General features: G+C 40.3%; 2 protein-coding genes across 5 annotated transcripts in view; one reads left to right on the top strand and one right to left on the bottom strand.

The window, feature by feature from the left end:
• MED12L (mediator complex subunit 12 like) overlaps window positions 1-19,413 on the bottom strand; it is a 412,540-nt gene that overhangs the window by 150,844 nt on the left and 242,283 nt on the right. The window lies entirely within an intron of this gene.
• The window catches only part of GPR87 (G protein-coupled receptor 87), a 27,437-nt gene continuing 8,260 nt past the window's right edge, over window positions 237-19,413 (top strand). Inside the window, exons 1-2 of the mRNA XM_019503142.1 lie at window positions 237-740; window positions 17,599-17,731. Of these exons, the coding sequence (XP_019358687.1) occupies window positions 17,698-17,731 (34 nt within the window). The 5' untranslated portion in view covers window positions 237-740; window positions 17,599-17,697. The remainder of the gene's footprint in view (window positions 741-17,598; window positions 17,732-19,413) is intronic.

The following is a 19,413-nucleotide window of genomic DNA, read 5'->3' as shown; positions in this document are numbered from 1 at the left end:
CCAGTTTGACCAAAATCAGTTAAGCGTGATACTACATCCAACCAGGTTCATCTCAAACCAGTTTCAGCCACTTTGGCTAGGGACAGACATTCAGTTTGCACCTGAATTGATTCAGTCTTTGCAGGTTAGTCTAACCTGGCTAGGCTGAACCGGTTTGTAACTATACAGACAACCCCCTCTGGACTGAAGAAATGTCGGCACATGCCTGCAGTGGTTCAGCCTAGAAGCTGTGACCCTATCCCCTATGATTTTATGTATAAAAGTGGGAACTCCCCCTTGCTTCTTGTGCCAGTTTCTGGGGTTGCAGGGTTGGCACAGGATGACTGAATACAAAGCATGCTTTCAGCCTCTTCACAATATCTCCTACATTAACATCTCTGCCTTTAAAGACATGAATCCGCCTCTTCAGGTGAATCACTGTCTGCTTCTTTCGCCTTAGTATTACTGAAGACCCAGGAAGTGAACACTACATTTGAAGATATCACCTACACTAGCATGAGTCATTCAGTAATGAGAAAGCTAGTTGCTCCAGTTGCTCCCAGTTGAGAGAATTTTGACTTTGATTGAATGCCACAAAAAACAAGCAAAAGTGAGAAATCTCCGTTTCCAGTGATGTTTTCTCTCTTGTTATTGCAAGTTATACTTTTATGCCTGAATTAGTTACAAAGCACATGCTTGTGGAATTTAATGCATTCTGGAGATGTGGCAGAGCAACGAATGGACAGCAAGAATGATGACAAGTAAGTACATTTTTAATGATCTTAAAAGGGTCTGATAAGTTGTTGTATAACTCACCTTGTTCTTAACTACTGTTAAGCAGATGGAGAATGAAGGTTAAAATACTGCTGTTTAAAAGTACTTAGAATCATAAATTAGAAATCATGTTAATGAAACAGGCCGAAGGTTTGCCATTAACAGGCTTTTATTACTCTTCAATCTATTCAAAATTTAATGTAGGGTAATTTCTGTTTTCAAAAGATAAGAAGCTATTAGTAGTTTCTCTTAAGGTATGTCCACAAACATAAAAGTTCAGAGCCTTAATAACAAATGTTGCTTCTTAAATGTGAAGTAGCTCATATTAAGCAGAAACAACTAATTGTCAAATATATTAGAAAATGTTTAAGCTCAATCTCTTTCACTCTCTTTTTCAATGTACTTGTACAGCATAAGGGCTACCTTCCTTCAAACTCCCCTGAAATCATGTTAAAACTTGTCAGGTTCACTGGAAGAACCACATAGCTTTTAACAAACAACTTACAAAGCACATGAGCTGTACTTTTGATCAAAGTTCAGGAAGTCCAGAAGATATTGTCAAAAGCCACATCATTTAATAATTATCTGACACTCAGTTACCAAGGAAGATTCAACTGTAACAATAAATCAGTTTTAGATTTTAAAAATGAGCACTGATTTACTATACAGTATAGTCTGGTATACTATATAGTATGTACTCTGGTCATCAGCACCACTTTCCCATGATGTGTGTTTGGTCTTGTTGTAAGTAGGTCTGGATTTATTTTCCAATGATAGAGGTTTTAGGAACTTCTTTTAAAAAAATTACACCTGGAGTCTTGTTACAAACACTGATCCTCTGACACTACATGTTCAGAACTGCACCCACCAGGTTATATGAGCAACTTTAGTACATCTCTATAACTACAACTCCAAACAAGTATTTTCTTGTATCATTTTAGTCTTGGGGCTAACAGAGAACATGAATTCATTTTTTCAGTTTTATTTATAATGTGGATCTCCCTGCTACTTCTCCCATTGGTAATCTTCAGCATGCCACCCTATGTGGTTCAGGAGGCTGTGTAGAAGCTGAAACAGGAGTAGCCTGCTGAAGAGGTGGTCTTGTTTGGGTGTAAGGCCGTCACTTTGCTTCTATAAGTAAATGGGTTTCCAAGGCTAAAGGAGTCTGCTAGTAAGGAAATGAAACAGGTATGCGGGGAAGAGGCTGACATGGTAAGATTTTAGAAACAGAAAGCATCTGTTTGCCTCAGAGATGTGGACTCTGACAGGGGGGACTATCAAATGTTGGACTGCCTTGCTCCCTCCTACAGCCTGTTTGTACATCTGCATTCCTCCTCCTCCAACTTCTTCCTATTCTTACAGTTTGCTTTTTCCCAACACCTTGCAGTCTCATTCCCAGTATACACCCCCTGGCTACTGGTGCTTGCCTTTAGGGGAAGGCAGCTCATTCAACACCTGCACAAGGCAACCATTCATGCACTAGCACGCAACACCTGGGCTGTTCCAAAGCTCTGCAGGCACTTTGGGCTTGGAACAGCCTACCTAATAGACATACAAGTGAAGTAGAAAGTCATTCTGAAATCAGTGTAACATGAGGCACTGAATCCTTTAAATTCCTTCTACATAAATAAAGTGGAGCCAGAATGGAGGAAGTGTACTAAAGTGAATTTTATCTCATCATGAATATAAGCACAAAGACAGAACAGTAGTACATCAACAGCCAGATGCTCCATGTAAACCAGGAAGTCAGGTGATCCTACCTGTACAAAGGATTGAATAGGGCACCAAATAATACATACAGAAAAAGAAAATACACATAGGCAGAGGACAAAAAATACATTTAGTAAAATTATGTGATCACGCCAACAGGGGAAATTTCCTTCCTCTCACTAAAGACTTTGAATTTCTATTTTGTGAAGAGAATTACCTGCAAAGCCATTTAGGCTAGGGACAGAAGTTGCACATAAACCAGGTTAAGTGATCAGAAACTGGTTTAAACCTGTAACAGAACATAAGTTCAGTGCACATAAATCATTTTCAAAATGGCTGAAATTGGTTTAAGATAAACCTGGTTGAATGTCGTAAGACTTAACTGGGTTGGGTCAAGCCAGTTTATGGAACCTGTCCCAGACCCCTTCCTGGTTTAAGTTAAAACAGACTCCCCCAGCATCCCAGCATGCTTTTCAGCCCTGGGCTGGACTGTGCTGTCTGCTCTAGAGAGCAGGGCTGGCCCTGCTCCTCTCCTCCCTCGCTGGAGCACTATCACTGCTCAGGCTGGCTGAGGAGTTGGAGACTGCAGGCACAGCAGCATCTGCCTGGCTTTCCCCCCCCCCCCCCCCCTTGCCTCTCAAACAGGAATCCCCTGCTCTGCCTTCCCTCTCCTCTCCCAGAGCACAGACCCCAGCCAGCATCTGGTCACAGTCACATCACCACCTGCTAACTAATGCTGAAAGGTGTCTATGCATGTGTGCGGGTATCTAATTTCACTGGGACAAAAGCAGAGAGAACAGTGTCTGCTTAGGGCTTTTTAGAACTAATCAACAGGTCAGCTGGTAAATTTCCCTCCATTCCATCCTAGGGAAAAGATTTTTTAGAAAAGCTTGAACTAATGAGAGAGGCTTTTGTTTTCTTGATGGGCTGTGATAATCTTTGTGTTATCAGCTCCCTGCTGACTTGCTTGCCTGTCCGGTTTGTGGTAGACAGTATGAAGAAGAAGGGACAGGGTGACTGAAAACCTCAGTATCATCAACAGATGCATGCACTGCATAATCCCTCCCCCTTCGCCTTAGAGTGCTAGCCAGGGGATGAGGTCTGGCAACAAACACTCCTGCCCCTGGAGCAATGAGCCAGGAAAAGCCTAGGACTGTGCAAGCAGGGTTGGGGTTTAAACCTGTCCCTAATCACAGTCCTGCCAGGGCCTGGCCATGTGCCACCCCCACCCCCACTCAGTGTTGTGGAAGGGACGGGAGGGCTGCTTTAGTCCCCCTGGCTTCTAGCCTGAGCCACTGCAGGCTTGTGCCTGCATTTCTAGATTTAAAAGTGAAGAGGAGTGATACTTACCCTCTATTGGGCGCTGATCAGACCGCAGTTGGAATACTGCATGCAGTTTTGGGCATCACACTTCAAGAGGAATGTGGATAACCTGGAGAGGGTCCAGAGGAGGGCCACTTGCATGGTTAAGGGCTTGCAGGCCAAGCCCTACGAGGAGAGACTAAGGCACCTGGACCTCTTCAGCCTCCACAAGAGAAGGTTGAGAGGCAACCTTGTGGCTGCCTATAAATTCATCATGGGGGCACAGAAGGGAATTGGTAAGGCTCTACTCACCAAGGCACCCCTGGGGGTCACAAGAAATAATGGCCATAAGCTAGCAGACAGCAGATTTAGACTGGCCATTAGGAGGAACTTCTTCACAGTTAGAGTGGCCAAGGTCTGAAATGGGCTTCCAAGGGAGGTGGTACTCTCCCCTACCCTAGGGATCTTCAAGAGGAGGTTGGATGGGCATCTGGCTGGGGTCATCCGAACCCAGCACTTTCCTGTCTATGCAGGGGGTCGGACTCGATGATCTATTGAGGTCCCTTCTGACCCTAACATCTATGAATCTATGAATCTATCCACTTGCAAGTTGGTTCAAGCTCTGCAGGTTAGACTAAACTTCAAAGATTGAATCAATTCAGGCTCTGACTTTTTGAATGTCTGTCCCTACCCCTTCAGTTACAAAGGACGTCCTTACTGAGCTAAGTAGCCAGTAGGCAGAGTCATGCAAGGAGAGCTATAGTAACAGAGCCCATGACACTTAACCTAGTCAAATTAAATACACTATATTCATATAACAGTTTGAAATATTTTTAGTTGGAGAAGGGTTGATAACGAGACATTCATGATATCACAAAGCACAGAGAAGAACTGCCTGTATAGAATCTTCCACATTATTCAACTGCTGCCTTCATAAGTCAACTAAGTTAAGTGAAATAGCAAACCAGCTGCTGATAGGAAAGGCAACAGCTAATGAGAATGAGCAGAGAGACTTTTTTTAAGCTACTTTTTTAAAAGCTTTCTAAGACACCTTTATAAAATGTGCTCACCGCTTTTCAAGAAAAGATCCCACTTCTAACATTAGGACTTTAAAGGCATCTCTGAGTTGTGTCATTGATGGGTCCCAGAGAGGATAAGACAGAACATGTTCTGCCTATTCAAGTCTGCTGACATGCTGCAGAGCTAGAAGTTTAGTAATGATGTTGCTCCAGGTTTGTCCCCAGTGCTTAGTCTCGAGTGCACTGGAGAGATGACTTGGTTTTCCCAGCCATGGTCAGTCCCATCCTACCTAAGACCCACCACTACCATAATATAGACAAGCCCTGAGTAAATTTGACAAGGAAAACTCTGTTTATAGAAAAATCTTTTCTTTTTCTCATTGATGTACACCCTGATTTGTCTGTGGTAACTCCTGCAAATCTTCATTCCCCAATCTCTTATTTGTATTCCTTGGGAAAAATTCTCAACAATCCAAAAGAACAACTGGGCGTGAACATTTAAAAGCCGCGTTTGGGGTCTCCAAATCAGCAACCGCTGCTGCTGCTGCCACTACACAGAGAATGCCTGTCAGAGTAGCTATAATAAAGAGGAAATAGGACCCAGAGCCAGGCATCCCATCCCCTTCTCCAATTTACACTTAATGCAGCAAGTCCTGTAGCTTAAATATAAATGATGTATAACACTGTCCCAAAAAAGGAGTTCAAAAGCCTGCTCCCATGCTTTCTTGGGGGAGAGGGTGTGACAGTAGCACATGAGACTTTGCTCAAACTTTTTCCCTTTTAAATAAAAATTTAGAAATGCATACAAAGAAAATATTTCAAAATAAAGTAACTTTGGTTCAAAGTTAATTTGCTTAAAATTGAATCAAGATTGCCTGGAAAATCTTTCCTCAGCTTCAATGTGTCCAAACTACAATAAAGTCTTTAGTCATATACTTTTTCCTTTAAAAATGTCTACAATATTCTGTATACAGAACAAATTCACAAGAGCCAAAACTAACATTATGAAAGCAGCTGTTCATCTAGCATTTCTTAACTCTGACTGAAGTACAGTGGGCTGAAGAAAAGGATTTAAAGGTAAGGAAATAAATAAGGTATTCCAGTGATGGAATCAGGAAAATGAACAAAAAAAACCAACCAACCAACCAACCAACCAACCAGAGAGGGTCACAAAAGCATCTTTTAAAAACCTTATTTCAAACAAATCTCAAGGTTGACAGAATATGCCAAATGAACAACAGAGGAAGAAAAATGAAGAGAAAAGCAGATCACAGTGGGAAATTTCAGGGACAGATCAACAGGATAGAAATGCCTAGTTAGCGAGATTCCCAGGACCCGAGGCCAGGATTTTCCTGATAAAAGTACAAAGTCTTCTGTTATATACAAAAGATCTGCTGAGAAAGTTGAGTGCTTTAGAATTACGATGGCTGGTTCATTTAGGATCGGTATTCTCAAAGGTGTAGAAGGGATTCTCAAAGCATGACTGAAGATGATTGTTAGCCTGCAGCCAGGTTCCCCTTCTACCTGAACCTGTAGACATGACTAGTGATATAGTTAATAGCATTTCCTTTTCAAGAAAAGGGAAGAGTAGTCTCCTAAGCAATTCCTCATCTCTGCACTGAAGCCATCAAAGAACTGAAAGGAACCCACTGCCTAAAGACAGCCTACCAGTTTCAGGGGAGAAACAGGAACAAACACAACCTACTATCATCTACCTGTGCTGCCCCCAGCTTCAGAAAAAACACTTCCAGCTACCATCTGGTGGTATGCTGGCCCACAGATCTGTTAGCAGCATTCTCTTGGGACCATTTGTAATAGCAGATGAAGCACAAAACAGATGTGCTTACACAATGGATCTTTTTAGAAGCTACTTTGCCCTAGTACTAGAGTGGGTGAGTTGAGAAGCATTGCTGAGTCTGCTCAGTTTTGAAACTCTGAGTAAGCTCTTTAGTCTGAACAGACTGATCACACGAACAGCAGTGATTAAGGATGTTACACATGAATGTCTTCCAGGAGATGACTGTGCTGTAGTTATACTCTGAAATGCATCTATTTCATCACCAAAAATAAATAGATAAAGGGTCAAAGTAAATCTATGCACATGTATTGATCAAAAAAAAAAAATCAAAGACAATGTGCCACCATGTACTTAAAGGTCTACAAAACCTAGAACTGCAAACAATAATACAGACCTCCTTTTACTCTTAGCTTCTAAACTTGCCCTTTTATGTACAGAAAAGGTCCTCTTGTGAGGAACAGATTGCAACTTGTATCTGAAAAGAACATGGCATGGCAAAAATGAAATCAACTCATGACAAGAGTTTCCACTTTCTGGTCAGGAAATATACATGGTATTGCCAACTCATAAAACATCTCATCACTACTGATAAGCTGTTATGCAGATTCAAGGAGAAAGATAAAAATCACAAATAATTAGGCTCTGAGAATAGGTTTAATAAACATTAAGTAATGGTTAAGCCCATGTGCGTGCGCACACACACACGCGCGCACGTGCGCACACACACACGCGCGCACGTGCACACACCCCCCTTTACCCATTTTTATGTCACCTCTGTAAAGAAAAGTATTTGCCTCTAAAAAAAAAAAAAAAATTGAATGTCCTTTTTAACAAGGCAAGGAGAAAACAAAGAAACAGAAGATTCTTTAAAAGATGCTCCAGGAAGAAGAACAAGTAAACACCAATATTTGGGAAGATACAGCAATAAACAATCAGTTTGGCAAGTCATTGTTAACACTGTAACACAGTTTAAAGGATTTTAGTTAAATCTGAGCTGAGAGTATTTTGTGAACAAAAAGAAAAGTTGAAAACATGTACTACAAATACTACTCAATCTACCTGCCCAATATGTGAAAAGCAAGTTACAAGTAAAAACTTTTAGCCCCCTCAGTATCCAAACAGGCTCTTACAAAATTAGTGCTACCGAACAGGAAGGAAAACCAGCTCAGTGGTGATAGTGAATGAAGCTTGGTGTTAGATAAGCAGAGAGACAGATGAGATTAGATTTTGGGGGAAGGCTGAGGAGGAACTTGAAGAGCAAGAAGAGGATTTTGTACTAAATACTGAAGCAGACAAGATGTTTTCTGCCTTCAGGCAGTGGTTCCTGTTTTTAAGTATGACTAAGATTGTTTCCATATTGTGATGAAACACAAGTTCAGACATATCCTAAAGAAAAAAAGTTACTTTCTGGATCAGATTTTCTGTCCTTTTTATATTGAAAATTGACATAAAACCTATCAAGTAAGAATAGTCCCCAGTGGGGTAGTATTCTCACCAAAAGTAAAGTTAACACTTACAGAACTTTATGTTACACCACTCTGCTGAACTTTACACAGACTGGGCCGAACTGGATTGCAATGTGTTCAATATTTCAAAGAACTTACACCATATAACAGATATTAGCTAACATGCTCATTCCAGTACCAGAATATGATTAGATGCTATATAATAGTGAATCTAATAGTGATGATTGTGGTAAACAAAAACAAAAAAATTCCCAAACCAAAAACATCTATATAAAAAAAATAGAACAGGGTTTGTGTCCCTAGTTAAGCATCTATTTTCTAACCTGTATATCTAGTATGCACTCTGATGCTTTTGTCTAGTGTTAAATCTAGTCAAAACTATCCCAAGTGAAGGAGACAGTTGTTTGTTTATACAGGAATATTTTTGCCAGTTCCATAACCAACAAACTATACCTGTATGGGATAGATTTTATAATCATCTATCCAGCTCTCAAAAGTGGGCTGACTCTTACAAAGGCATGCCCTCTGCTCCAAGAGTTCAAACTGTATTGTGACATGTAATACAACTAATAAAAGTAACAAACAAGAGAGGCATGGAGTAAGGAAAACAAAGATTGCAGAAATAAAACCATGCACTTACTCAGCCATGACACATGAACATTTTGACAGATATAATACATTTTTACATGATAAATTTAGACAACTTGTAGCAGGTGTGGAAATAGTGATGTTTTGGGAAGGACCTGAGCAAGAAAAAGAATATGGTAGCCTAGTCAGCTTCTGAGAAGGTCACTCCATGCACAAAAGTAGCACAGAGAAAAAAAAAGAGGTAAGTGGGAGAAGATGAAAAAATTAAGAGGAAGAATGGGAATAAGGTTTGCCTTGGTAGAGGGGCACAGTAGATAAGGGCAGACACATAGGTTAGGAAAGACTGATTTGGTACATATCATTTATCTGTCTGTTGATGATGTAGGCATACATATGCCATTATAATACAATTATGGCTGTTTTCCCCCTTAAAACCTTATATATTAGTGTCTTCCAATAAATTGCATGTAAGGAATAGCTTATTTTAGATAAATAAGAAATAATTTCAATTAGACAACAGTAAATGTAATATACAGTCTCACATTTCCATTATTTAAGTTCTTAATTCAGCTCTTTACCAAAGTTTAGGGTGATGACTGGATTAACTGGCAAAAAGTCATATCAACAACATTACACTTTACTATAAACATATTTCAGTTGGGGGGCAACTGAGTTTGGGAAAGACAAAGAAGCAATATAATAGCAACCAGAGATAGGAAAAGGAGTAATACAATTTAGGGTTACACAGATTTCCCCTCAACAATTTCTAAACTTTTCCCCCTTCTACATCTAAACAGGTCAAGGAACCCAATGTTTTACTCATCAGACATTCCATATAGTCATCCAGTTTCTCCCTGTATAATTGTATCATGTAACCTGTGATTTAATTATCATCTAAGGTTTTATCAATCATGAATATAAACCAGTCTATCAACATTAGTGGCAAAAGGTTGCACCATCTATGTAACAATATGTATTTAACCTACATGCATTGCAACTGCCATCTTTTTATTTTAATGGATGGCAAAAAAAAACCCACACAAGGCAAGCAAGCATATAAACCACAGAAGTGCTAACTACTGCATTATATTTCTAACTGAGTAAAGATGTAGCTTTTACTGTACCTTAAATGTCACACCTGCCTGAACAAGTATGGAAAAACAGACCATCTGGGTGTTTCTGAGCTTCCCCAGTACAAATTGCTAAGACATTATACACAAATACAAATTTAAAAAGGCAAGAGCTAAGACACACCCAGCTGGATAAAATTGGTTGGAGAAAAGAAAAAATGGCTAACTGGAACAAGCAATGAGACATATTTAGAGGTCAGTCTTTTCCATAACGGAAACAGTATTTACAGGCAACAAAAAAGTGACTTCTCAGAGTTAATGAAGCCATCACCAATTTGATAAAATTTTGCAAAACCTAGAGGTCTCTCTCCCTTTGCTAGAGGGAAAAAAGAAAGGGGAGAGTTTGTTTCCCCATGCCAAAGGAAAACAATACATGGAGCAGTAATATGAATTTCAAGGGAGTACAAATTTTCCTCTCAGGATCTGATATTTCCTGTGAGATGGACTATGTCATCACTGTGAGGTTTTTCCAAGTCCAGAGATACAATAAGTTTGACCCTGAGATAACCCAAGAGGGGTTGTTCATCAACCCAACCCTCTTTATTAAGTAACATATGCTATTACAATTGCCTTGCCTGTCTTGATTAACACCCATTAGCTTGACAAGATTTCACAGGATGCTACACCATCTCTGCAGAAGACTGATGGGGAGACTTCACTTAGAGAGAATTCAGAATTATCTCAGAACTGTCCAACTCCAAAGATGTGCTCTCACTTAGCAGACATACTTTTGAACCATTACCTTAAAACTCTAAACAGAAAAGCAGTTTTGTGACTGGGATTATCTTTTTAGCATACGTTCATACAGTATCTAGCACAGTTAAATTTATTTGGCTTCTCAACTACCACAGTAGTAAAGCTCCAAGGGAGGAGGTCAGTGTAACAGCATAGCTATACTGCAGGGTTCCCATAGCTGGGTGCAACTCTTAATTCTGCATCCATCCATAGACAAAATCTTCCTTCTGAGGCAAGTTTAGTGATGCTTCTAATGCAAGGTAGGGGCTACCTGGTACAATTAGAGCACAGGTTCTGAACCGTCTTGGGCTGGCAACGCTTTTTACATTTTGCAGTGAGGAAACAGGCCAAGTTACTTGAGTGTTGACTGTCCTCCAGAACCTGCCCACAGAAGGACAAACAAGTTTTCCCACAGTTCACTGGGAGAGAATCAGAGTGGTTCAGAATTCGTCACCAAAAAGCCATGGCAATGTTCCCCCATAGCCCTAAGAATAAACACTAAGAAATACAGAAAAGTGAAGGAATAGTAACTCAGACAGGTCCATGCAGTGCAGCTGCTCATATTACAAAGGGATTGGTTTACCCCCACATACTCACACTTAACTGCAGATCACTTATTAGGATGGAAACAGACACTGCCCAATGTCTCATTTGTACTGCCATTAATTTTTTTATGGTAGCACAAATACTGAGCAAATAGATATTGATAGTCTTTGTTGCGCAACAAAAGGTGGTAATGAACTCTACTGCTTTATGACAATTGTCGTGCTTTCCTTGGTTAGCCAGACCCACAGATCTGGCTCAGTCCTCCCCAGCTTTCAATTCCCCTCAGCTACACCCATGCTCTGGGTCTGGCTGGGTGGGGAAAGTAGGAAGAAATAGGTAAGACTGTCATAAATCTGTGGTTTATAGGAAAGTCCCTAGCATGATAAAAGTGGTTGTCTATGTTGAATCAGTAAGTAAACAGCTGTTTGGCTGCTTCTAGTCTAAAAGGTGCCAGTTACCTCCATGCAAAAATGTAGACTATTTATCCAGGACAAAAAAGAGGTAATTTAAACACATGAAGGGAAGGAGGAAATTAGAAGGCTTCTGTCAGCTTCTGAAGCAGTTTCCCATTAGGAATAATACAGACAGGAAACCAATCTAGTTTTAAAGCAGAGCTTGGTCATCTTATTAAAACAGTTGCCCGAGTTGTCCCTCCCCTTCAACTACAGGCTCTGCTCCTGGAGCCAAGCTAAGAGCAGTCAATGTGAGCAGCATCAGGGAGGTGTTTCCTCCCTCCCCATCCCCTCCCTCCCCCTCAAACTAGCTTGCTAGAGCCGGAAGCAGAGTCAGTCCAAGTGGCATCAGGAGGCGCCAGGGCTGCAGCACTCGCTCTGCCCAGAAGTAGCAAGACTAGTCCCGTCTCTAGTGCCTAATCCTGTTCCTACTCCGCAAGCCTCTAGTGGCAAGTCCCAGCTAGGCAGATAAGGAGAAGTCCAAACAGGTTTTTTGCCCTACCATCTAACTGTTCCACTAAGCCAAATGGCACTAAGTCAACCAACATTTGTTCACTTTACAAAGTAAGGTCTGACAGGGACATACGTAAATAAGCCACATTCAGGTTGGATAATCCCCCAGTGTTCAGGCTCAGGCTGGACAATCCCCCATCCCACTGCAATGAGATATACACTGCAATAAATGAATTAGTTTTTGAAACTGGGTGCTACACAATTCACAGAAGTTAGGGAGGAGTGCCTGGAGTCCAGAAAGGTTGAGAGCCACTGGTCTAACTAAGGCAACAGAGCATGACTAAGCTGCAATGTGAATAGCCACGCTGATAGGACATTGGAATATAGTGTCCCAACAAAAGTAAGCATATTAGAATTTGGTCCAAAATGAGTAGGAGCTTAAGAATTTAATTGTAGGGTTGGTGCTTCTACCTCTGCTTAAAGTAAAACCTGGTCTGCCATTTGGCTGTCTTTACCAAGAAGCAGAGAGAATACGGAATAATGCAAATTAAAAGAATAAATTGAGGGAAATTTAAGAAGCATCCTCATGCAACAACAATTTATTCAACAAATTGAGGAAACAAGGACACTGATATTCAAAACATATGTCAATAAATGGCTTCCTGTAAAAAGGAGACCATGTTCCTTGCTCTTCATGGGTAATTCTCTGCTCTTCCTCATGTGTAAATATCTGATATAATAAAAGTAAAAAGCCAGCATTCTGTCTATTTCTTGTGTGGCATTTAAAGTTATTGTTGCTAGGTCTCTGAGGCCCCAGTTAAGGATCCATACCCTGTCCAAAGAGAGGCAGCAAATAACAGAAGAAGCATAAAGTTTGGTTCTAATAAATAATTCTCCTAACCAGGAATTTATCCTGAAGGTGTTACCAGTGTGGTGGCTCGAGCCTGCAGTTCAATCTGTTGCCCAAACCACCAGAGCCCACTCCAACCTGGTCTGGAGGAAACCCAAGTCAGGGGAGGGGCTCAGTACTAACCTGAACAGAAACCCATGCAGGAACCATGCACGATACCGCCATGCCACTTTATGAGTTTTCTCTGGGCTCAGATGGGTGGTGCGTGGCTGTGACATCAGCCCGGTGAGCCACTGCAGGAGATTTAAAAGGCACTGAGGGTACCAGAGAAAGAGGAGGCAGGGAAGCAGGCTCCCAGCAGCTAGAGCCCAGAAGCAGGAGCCTGACCCGGAATAGGAGCATTGGGGAAGGCAGGACCCTGGAGTGGGTCTATTTCAATCAAGAATAAGAGAGAGAAAGAGCCGCAAGGTTCTATACATTAGAGATAGTTAGAAGATGCTTAAAATAGAGAATGTCACAAATTTGTGTTTAGTAGCAATATTTTCTTTATTTCTTACATAATTGTAAAAGAAGTAAAAAGACCAGAGATACAAGTCTAGCAAAAAAGGACGCAGCAATCCTCACTGATCTGCCGGGAGAAAGGAGAGCAATTTTGGATAAGGGAATTACACCTGAAGAGAACAAAACACCACAGGAATTAAGGCTAACCACATTGCAGCCAGCATCAACAGTTAAGGATCACAAAACATCATCATCAGCGGCTGGCGAATGGCCAGGGTGTAGGGATGGCAGAGGCCCATGAAAGCTTCAGTGGCACCGTGAGTAAAGCCCGGACAGGGACCCATATTATTCCACACTGAACCCCTCCTAAATATTATTTCACCAAGACATGGCAGGAGAGATGGGGATAGTGCTTTGCCTGGGAGGTTTTTTCTTTCTCTTAGTCACAATACGGCCCGAGGCATGACACCGGACAGTTTCCAGCCACTTAGAATCTTAAGAGAGAGTCCAGAGAAGAGCCACGCGCATGATCAGAGGTCAGGAAAACAGACCTTACGACAACAGGCTGAGAGCCATGGGGCTCTTTAGCCTGGAAAAGTGCAGGCTCAGGGGTGATCTGATGGCCACCTATAAGTTTATCAGGGGTGATCACCAGGATCTGGGGGAACATTTGTTCACCAGAGCGCCCCAAGGGATGATGAGGTCGAACGGTCATAAACTACTGCGAGACCGTTTCAGGCTGGACATAAGGAAGAATTTCTTTACTGTCCGAGCCCCCAAAGTCTGGAACAGCCTGCCATCAGAGGTGGTTCAAGAACCTACTCTGAACACCTTCAAGAGTAAATTGGATGTGTATCTTGCTGGGATCCTATGACCCATGGATCCCATGGATGTGTATCTTGCTGGGATCCTATGACTTCCTGCCCTTTGGGCGGGGGGCTGGACTCGATGACCTTCCAAGGTCCCTTCCAGCCCTAATGTCTATGAGAAAATTAATGTTCTTCTTTGGCTTATATATGACCTTTGGAAAGCAAAGCAAAGAGCCTTTGGAAAACCACAAGAGGAGCCTTTCCTTTCTAAAGGAAATTTAGAAAGCCATGCATTTAGTACTTCATTAGTGTACAAATGATGACACCATTCAGAAATCATAAAATCTTCATACAAAATTATCTATACTTTTTTATCTGAGAGCCTACTGGACCAAGGACAGTAGTGATAGATTAACAGTGAACATCTTGTCAGTAGTAATGTTCCCTTGGACCCTAGAATTATTGGGGTTGTCATCTACGTGCCCTAGGACAAACCTAGAATGCTTGCCCACCATGTAATCTCATTTCATTTAATACCCCAACCTAGACCTCAATTTTTACTTGAACATATTGTCCCAGATATTAAGAATTCATTTAAAATGCAGAAGCATTTAAAATGCAGACTACAACACCTAAAACATGGCGGGGGGTGGGGGGAGGTAGTATCTTCTTTACTACCATCTAGTGGTAGTTTAAAATATATTTACCGGAATTTCATGGTAAAGGGTGAAAAACATGCAAAAAAACAGTGTTATTCTGAATTACATCAAAAACAGGCAAGACTGGGGTTGGGAGTGTCACTGATTTCATTCTCTGTGATTTCAAGAATCATTTAACATGCGAGGCAGACACTGCAGTCATTACTTCTAAATACTAAAATGTTGTCTTGTTATGATTTCCTATTGTACTGTAGGCAAAAAGACCCAAGAGGGTAGAGTCTATTACACCTGCATACTCTAGTAAACAAAACAATAATTATCCTATACTACAATTTGTGAAGACTTTTTTTTTTTTTTTTTGCTAATTCATCTTGGATGCATATATCAACACATTCAGTGTCAAAACAGTATGATGTGGATTTTGTAGTGTGTAGCTGTCAATACAAACCAAAAGAAAATGAGCAAGAAACTTAAAAATCTGCAATACTTCATACATTAAAGTGACTTCATAAAGAATTTACACACAGTGTACTACATATAAAATCACAAATGTATGCTTTGGTTGTGCATTCAACTCTTGAATTTAAAATTGTACAGATCTTAAGTGATGCATCTTTATTTTTAATTCAAAAGTTGAATGCACAACCACAGCATACCTTTTTATTTTATATATAATATAGTGTGAATTCTTTATGCAGTCACTTAACATGAATTATTGCAGATTTTTTAAGTTTCGTGCTCATTTTCTTTTGGTTTGTTTTGGCACAATGCAACTTCTGGGGGAGGGGGAGGAGCAAATATTTATTTATTCAATCAGCAGGGATAAAACATAATTAGTGAAGCCAGTAACTCAGGTACAACAACTTAAGCTAGCAAGGGCTCGGTAGAAAACCAATTACTGTATCTTAAAGAAGCTGCTCTGTTGCAGTGGCTGCCCCTAAGAAAGGAAAAGAGTCATTAGGCTAGCAACAAACTGCATTTTAATATTTAGTACATGAGGACTAAGCAAAATGAGGTAGTTAAGTCTAGCTACCATTTGTAAATTAATCCATACCCTCATACAGAACTTTTAAACAAGTGGTGGAGTTGGAATTCAGGGCTAGAGATATGAAATTTGTTACCTACCTCCAAGAACTGAAAAAAGTCATGTTTTAGGGGAGTGAATCTACCTTGAATGTTAAATCTGTTATTTGGTAAGTTGGATCCATTAATAAACTATAAAAAAGGAAAAAAAAGTAAATCAGGGCAACTACAGCCTCATGATCTGGGAAAGAAGTTCAATAAACTGATTCAACCTAAATCAGCTAAATCTGATACTACTACATCTATCCAACTTTATCTGATTTCAGCCATTTTGAAAGTGGTTTATATGCACTGAACTTCTGTTGTGTTACAGCTTTGAACTGGTATCTGATCAGTTATACTACTTTGTGTGTAATTTCTGTCCCTAGCCCATTAGTTTAATGTAGTTGCATGCAAGGTTTTAGGAAAGATCACTTAAGTAAATGGAGGTAAACTCATGTTTCATGTCCCTTTTAACAAATGTAGATCATGGACTTTATTTAAATAAAAACCTGGACTTTGTAGATGGGGAAAATGGGATAAGACTAATCTATCTAGATTGCACTTAAAACATATGATCTGGTACTAGAAGAGAAAATTAGAAAAGATAAGGATTAAAATAAGAAATGTAAGGAGACTTAGAAACTAGCTGCAGGAGAGAACACTAGGTAGTGCTGAAAGGGAAACTACTGAACTGGAAGGTGGTTGCTAGTAGAGTTTAAGTACTGGTCTTAGAATTGATCTTATTTAATACTGTCATCAGGAACAGATGAAGTTGGAAAATAGTCAGTAAGCAGGAGCACTAGGATACTACAGAGGAAAAATTAGATGATTTTGAGAACTAGAACAATTGAAATGGGGTAAAATCCATTAGTGTAAGTTCATTAGGGGTACAACAAAAATTTCACTGACCTTTAACTAGTGAAGATCTAAGATACACAGGCTGAGCACAGGAGGGTCCCTATAAGCCAAAGTGATAAGTTCACAAAAAAGGCAAATGAAAACCTAGGACACATTAGCTATGCTATTTTCAGTTGAAGTAGGGAAGTAATGGTACCAGAAAATAAGGCTATGATAAAACTTTGTTGGGAAAATTGTACAAAGCTCTAATCATCACTCTCTCACAATTATACAGGTGCAGGGAAAGGCTACTAAGATGATCAAAGAAATAGTAAACCTGTTTTAGATGTGAAGACTTAAGGAACACTGCTTGTTTACACTAGCAAAACAATGGCTGAGAACAGATATGACTACTCCTAAATAGTGCACCTCTCTGTAACCAAAATAGAGGAAGGAGGGTTACATAAGCTAGAGGACAACGTTGGCAAAAGAAAAAAATGGATAGTAACTGAACATAAATAAATTTAGGCTCAAAACCAGAAGTGAGTTTCTAAAAGTCAGAACAGTGAGGGGATGTACCAGCTTTCCAATGGGAGTAGTGGGAGCAAAGAAGTTTTATGGTAGATCCTGAAAATGTATAGAGAGGATTACGTGATGACATTGTCTGTGATAGCAAGGGAATAGACTTGATAACCCAGGAGATTCATCCCATTTCCATATTCCTACATTCCTAGAAGTAAAGAACTAGTGAATGTTTAAGTGAAAACATTCTTATGCAGCCTTCAGACAATCAGCTGTTAGCATTCCGTGATCACTGTCTTTCTGAACTGCTGCATGATGGCGTCATTATACTAAAGCTTCTGTTTATTCTCAATTTAAAAACAAAAAACAAAAAACCCACACACACATTTCCTGTATTTTTCAGAAGTTGAGGGTAGTACAGCCCAGGCTAATCTCCAGGTTCATTGTTGCCAGTGTGCCTCCTGAAAACCATTTCAGCGGAAAGTCAAAAGCAACAAGAAGAATGGGGTTCAATGTGTCATACAAGAAACTATCAGGTAAATACAAAACAGTTCTGTGAAGTATGCATTAATTGAGAAAAGTTTATGGTGCTCCCTGTTTGGGTGTATTTATTATCAACAGCAACATTTAAAAGCAAGTCATTTAACCAGAATTCAGCAAAGCATCACTGAAGACACTTAATTTTCTCAGCAAATAACTGGGAAAGAAGACCCACATTGATTAGTTATAGGACATATTAAAGAATTGCAAGTCAGAGGTGCAGAGAGGTGGGGAAGGGAGGGAAGCATAAGAAACTGCATTTTGCCACTTTCTGTGAATGACCTGAGGCACATCACCTAGGTCAGGTAGACATTACACTTATGGGTATAAGTGATCAGAAACTGATATATATGCATAACAGAACAGAAAAGCTTGCCACATAAAACTGGTCTACACTCATAACACCAGAAGTTCAGTACATGTAGACTAGTTCAAAGTGGCAGAACTTGGTCCAAGATTTGCCCCCCCCCCCCCCAGGTGGGCATGTATTCTGTTCATTAGGGTAAGTCTACACAGAACAATGCAGTGCCATATTCCAACTATCTCAGATATAACAAGAAACATTAAATGCCTTAGCACAATGCTCTGCCCTGCCTAACTGATCCTGCTAAGACAAATTAACACAGGTATCTGCACATGGCACAGCACTGGACCCAGTAGACATGTCTTAACTGCCCAAATCAACTCTGTACTCTGGCTCCCAACAGCATTGATGTAGGCAAGTAACAGAAGTGGCTAAAAGTTAATGTCTGGCTGCTTTTGCTTCTGAAGTGTTTACTTCACCTCTGGTTGCCCACGATCCTATGTTTTAGAGACTTTTTTTTAAATGGAAAGAGGAAGTGATAGTATGCTCAAATTTTTGGGCCTTCTTCCCCTCCATAAGTTTTGCTTGCTTTATGGCCTCACTGTTCCAGTAAAGTGGAAAAGAAGGACCAAAGCAGAACAAAGAACGGAGCCCTCTGCACCTCAGTTTCTCTTTCCCAATCAGTAACATGAAAGCAATAATGCCCCTTTATCTGTCTGATAGGCATATGGTCTTCACGGACAAAAGTTAATACAGTACTTGGACTCTCCAAAGAGCAATGCAATGAATCTCCAAAGCAATGTAAAAATGTTTACTGTAACATTAAAGCAAAAACAAGGCCACAAGTTCACTAAACAATGGCAATAGTATACTGCATCTAATCCGCAAACAGATTCTTTGCTAACTGGTTGACTATATGTTGCTTGCTTTCAAACAAGTCCTTTATATGGTTACCAAGCCATTCTCCACCCCCAAAACCCACAGGCTTGCACAACTAATATAATCCTTGAGCTAACAGAACCCATCCATTCTCATCCTGTCCTGCATGAGCCCTGAAAGACAAAAGTGCAGCATAAAGAGACTGATTCTCTCTTACGCAACTCAGGGACATATTAGAATTTTACAGGTTTAGCATACCATATCACAGAGGCTTAATTTTTGTGCCATCACTGGCTAGACAGAGTTCCTCCAAATCGCCCTGCCATGAATGTTTACTCAGGAAATAGGGGTGTAAGTTGTAGTCATGTTGGTCTAAGAGCGTAGACAAAAAAATGTTTGTTGGGTAAATCTGATCTCTTTTATTAGACTGACACAAATAGTTGGAAAAAATGTTCTTAGCAAGCTTTTAGGCACAAACACCCTTCGTCAATCAAC

Source organism: Gavialis gangeticus, unplaced genomic scaffold, assembly GCF_001723915.1.
Source record: "Gavialis gangeticus isolate Ggan-Ray unplaced genomic scaffold, GavGan_comp1, whole genome shotgun sequence".
Lineage (NCBI taxonomy): Eukaryota > Metazoa > Chordata > Crocodylia > Gavialidae > Gavialis > Gavialis gangeticus.
Note: the sequence above shows the minus strand (reverse complement) of the source record. Positions and strands in the feature narration are given on the sequence as shown.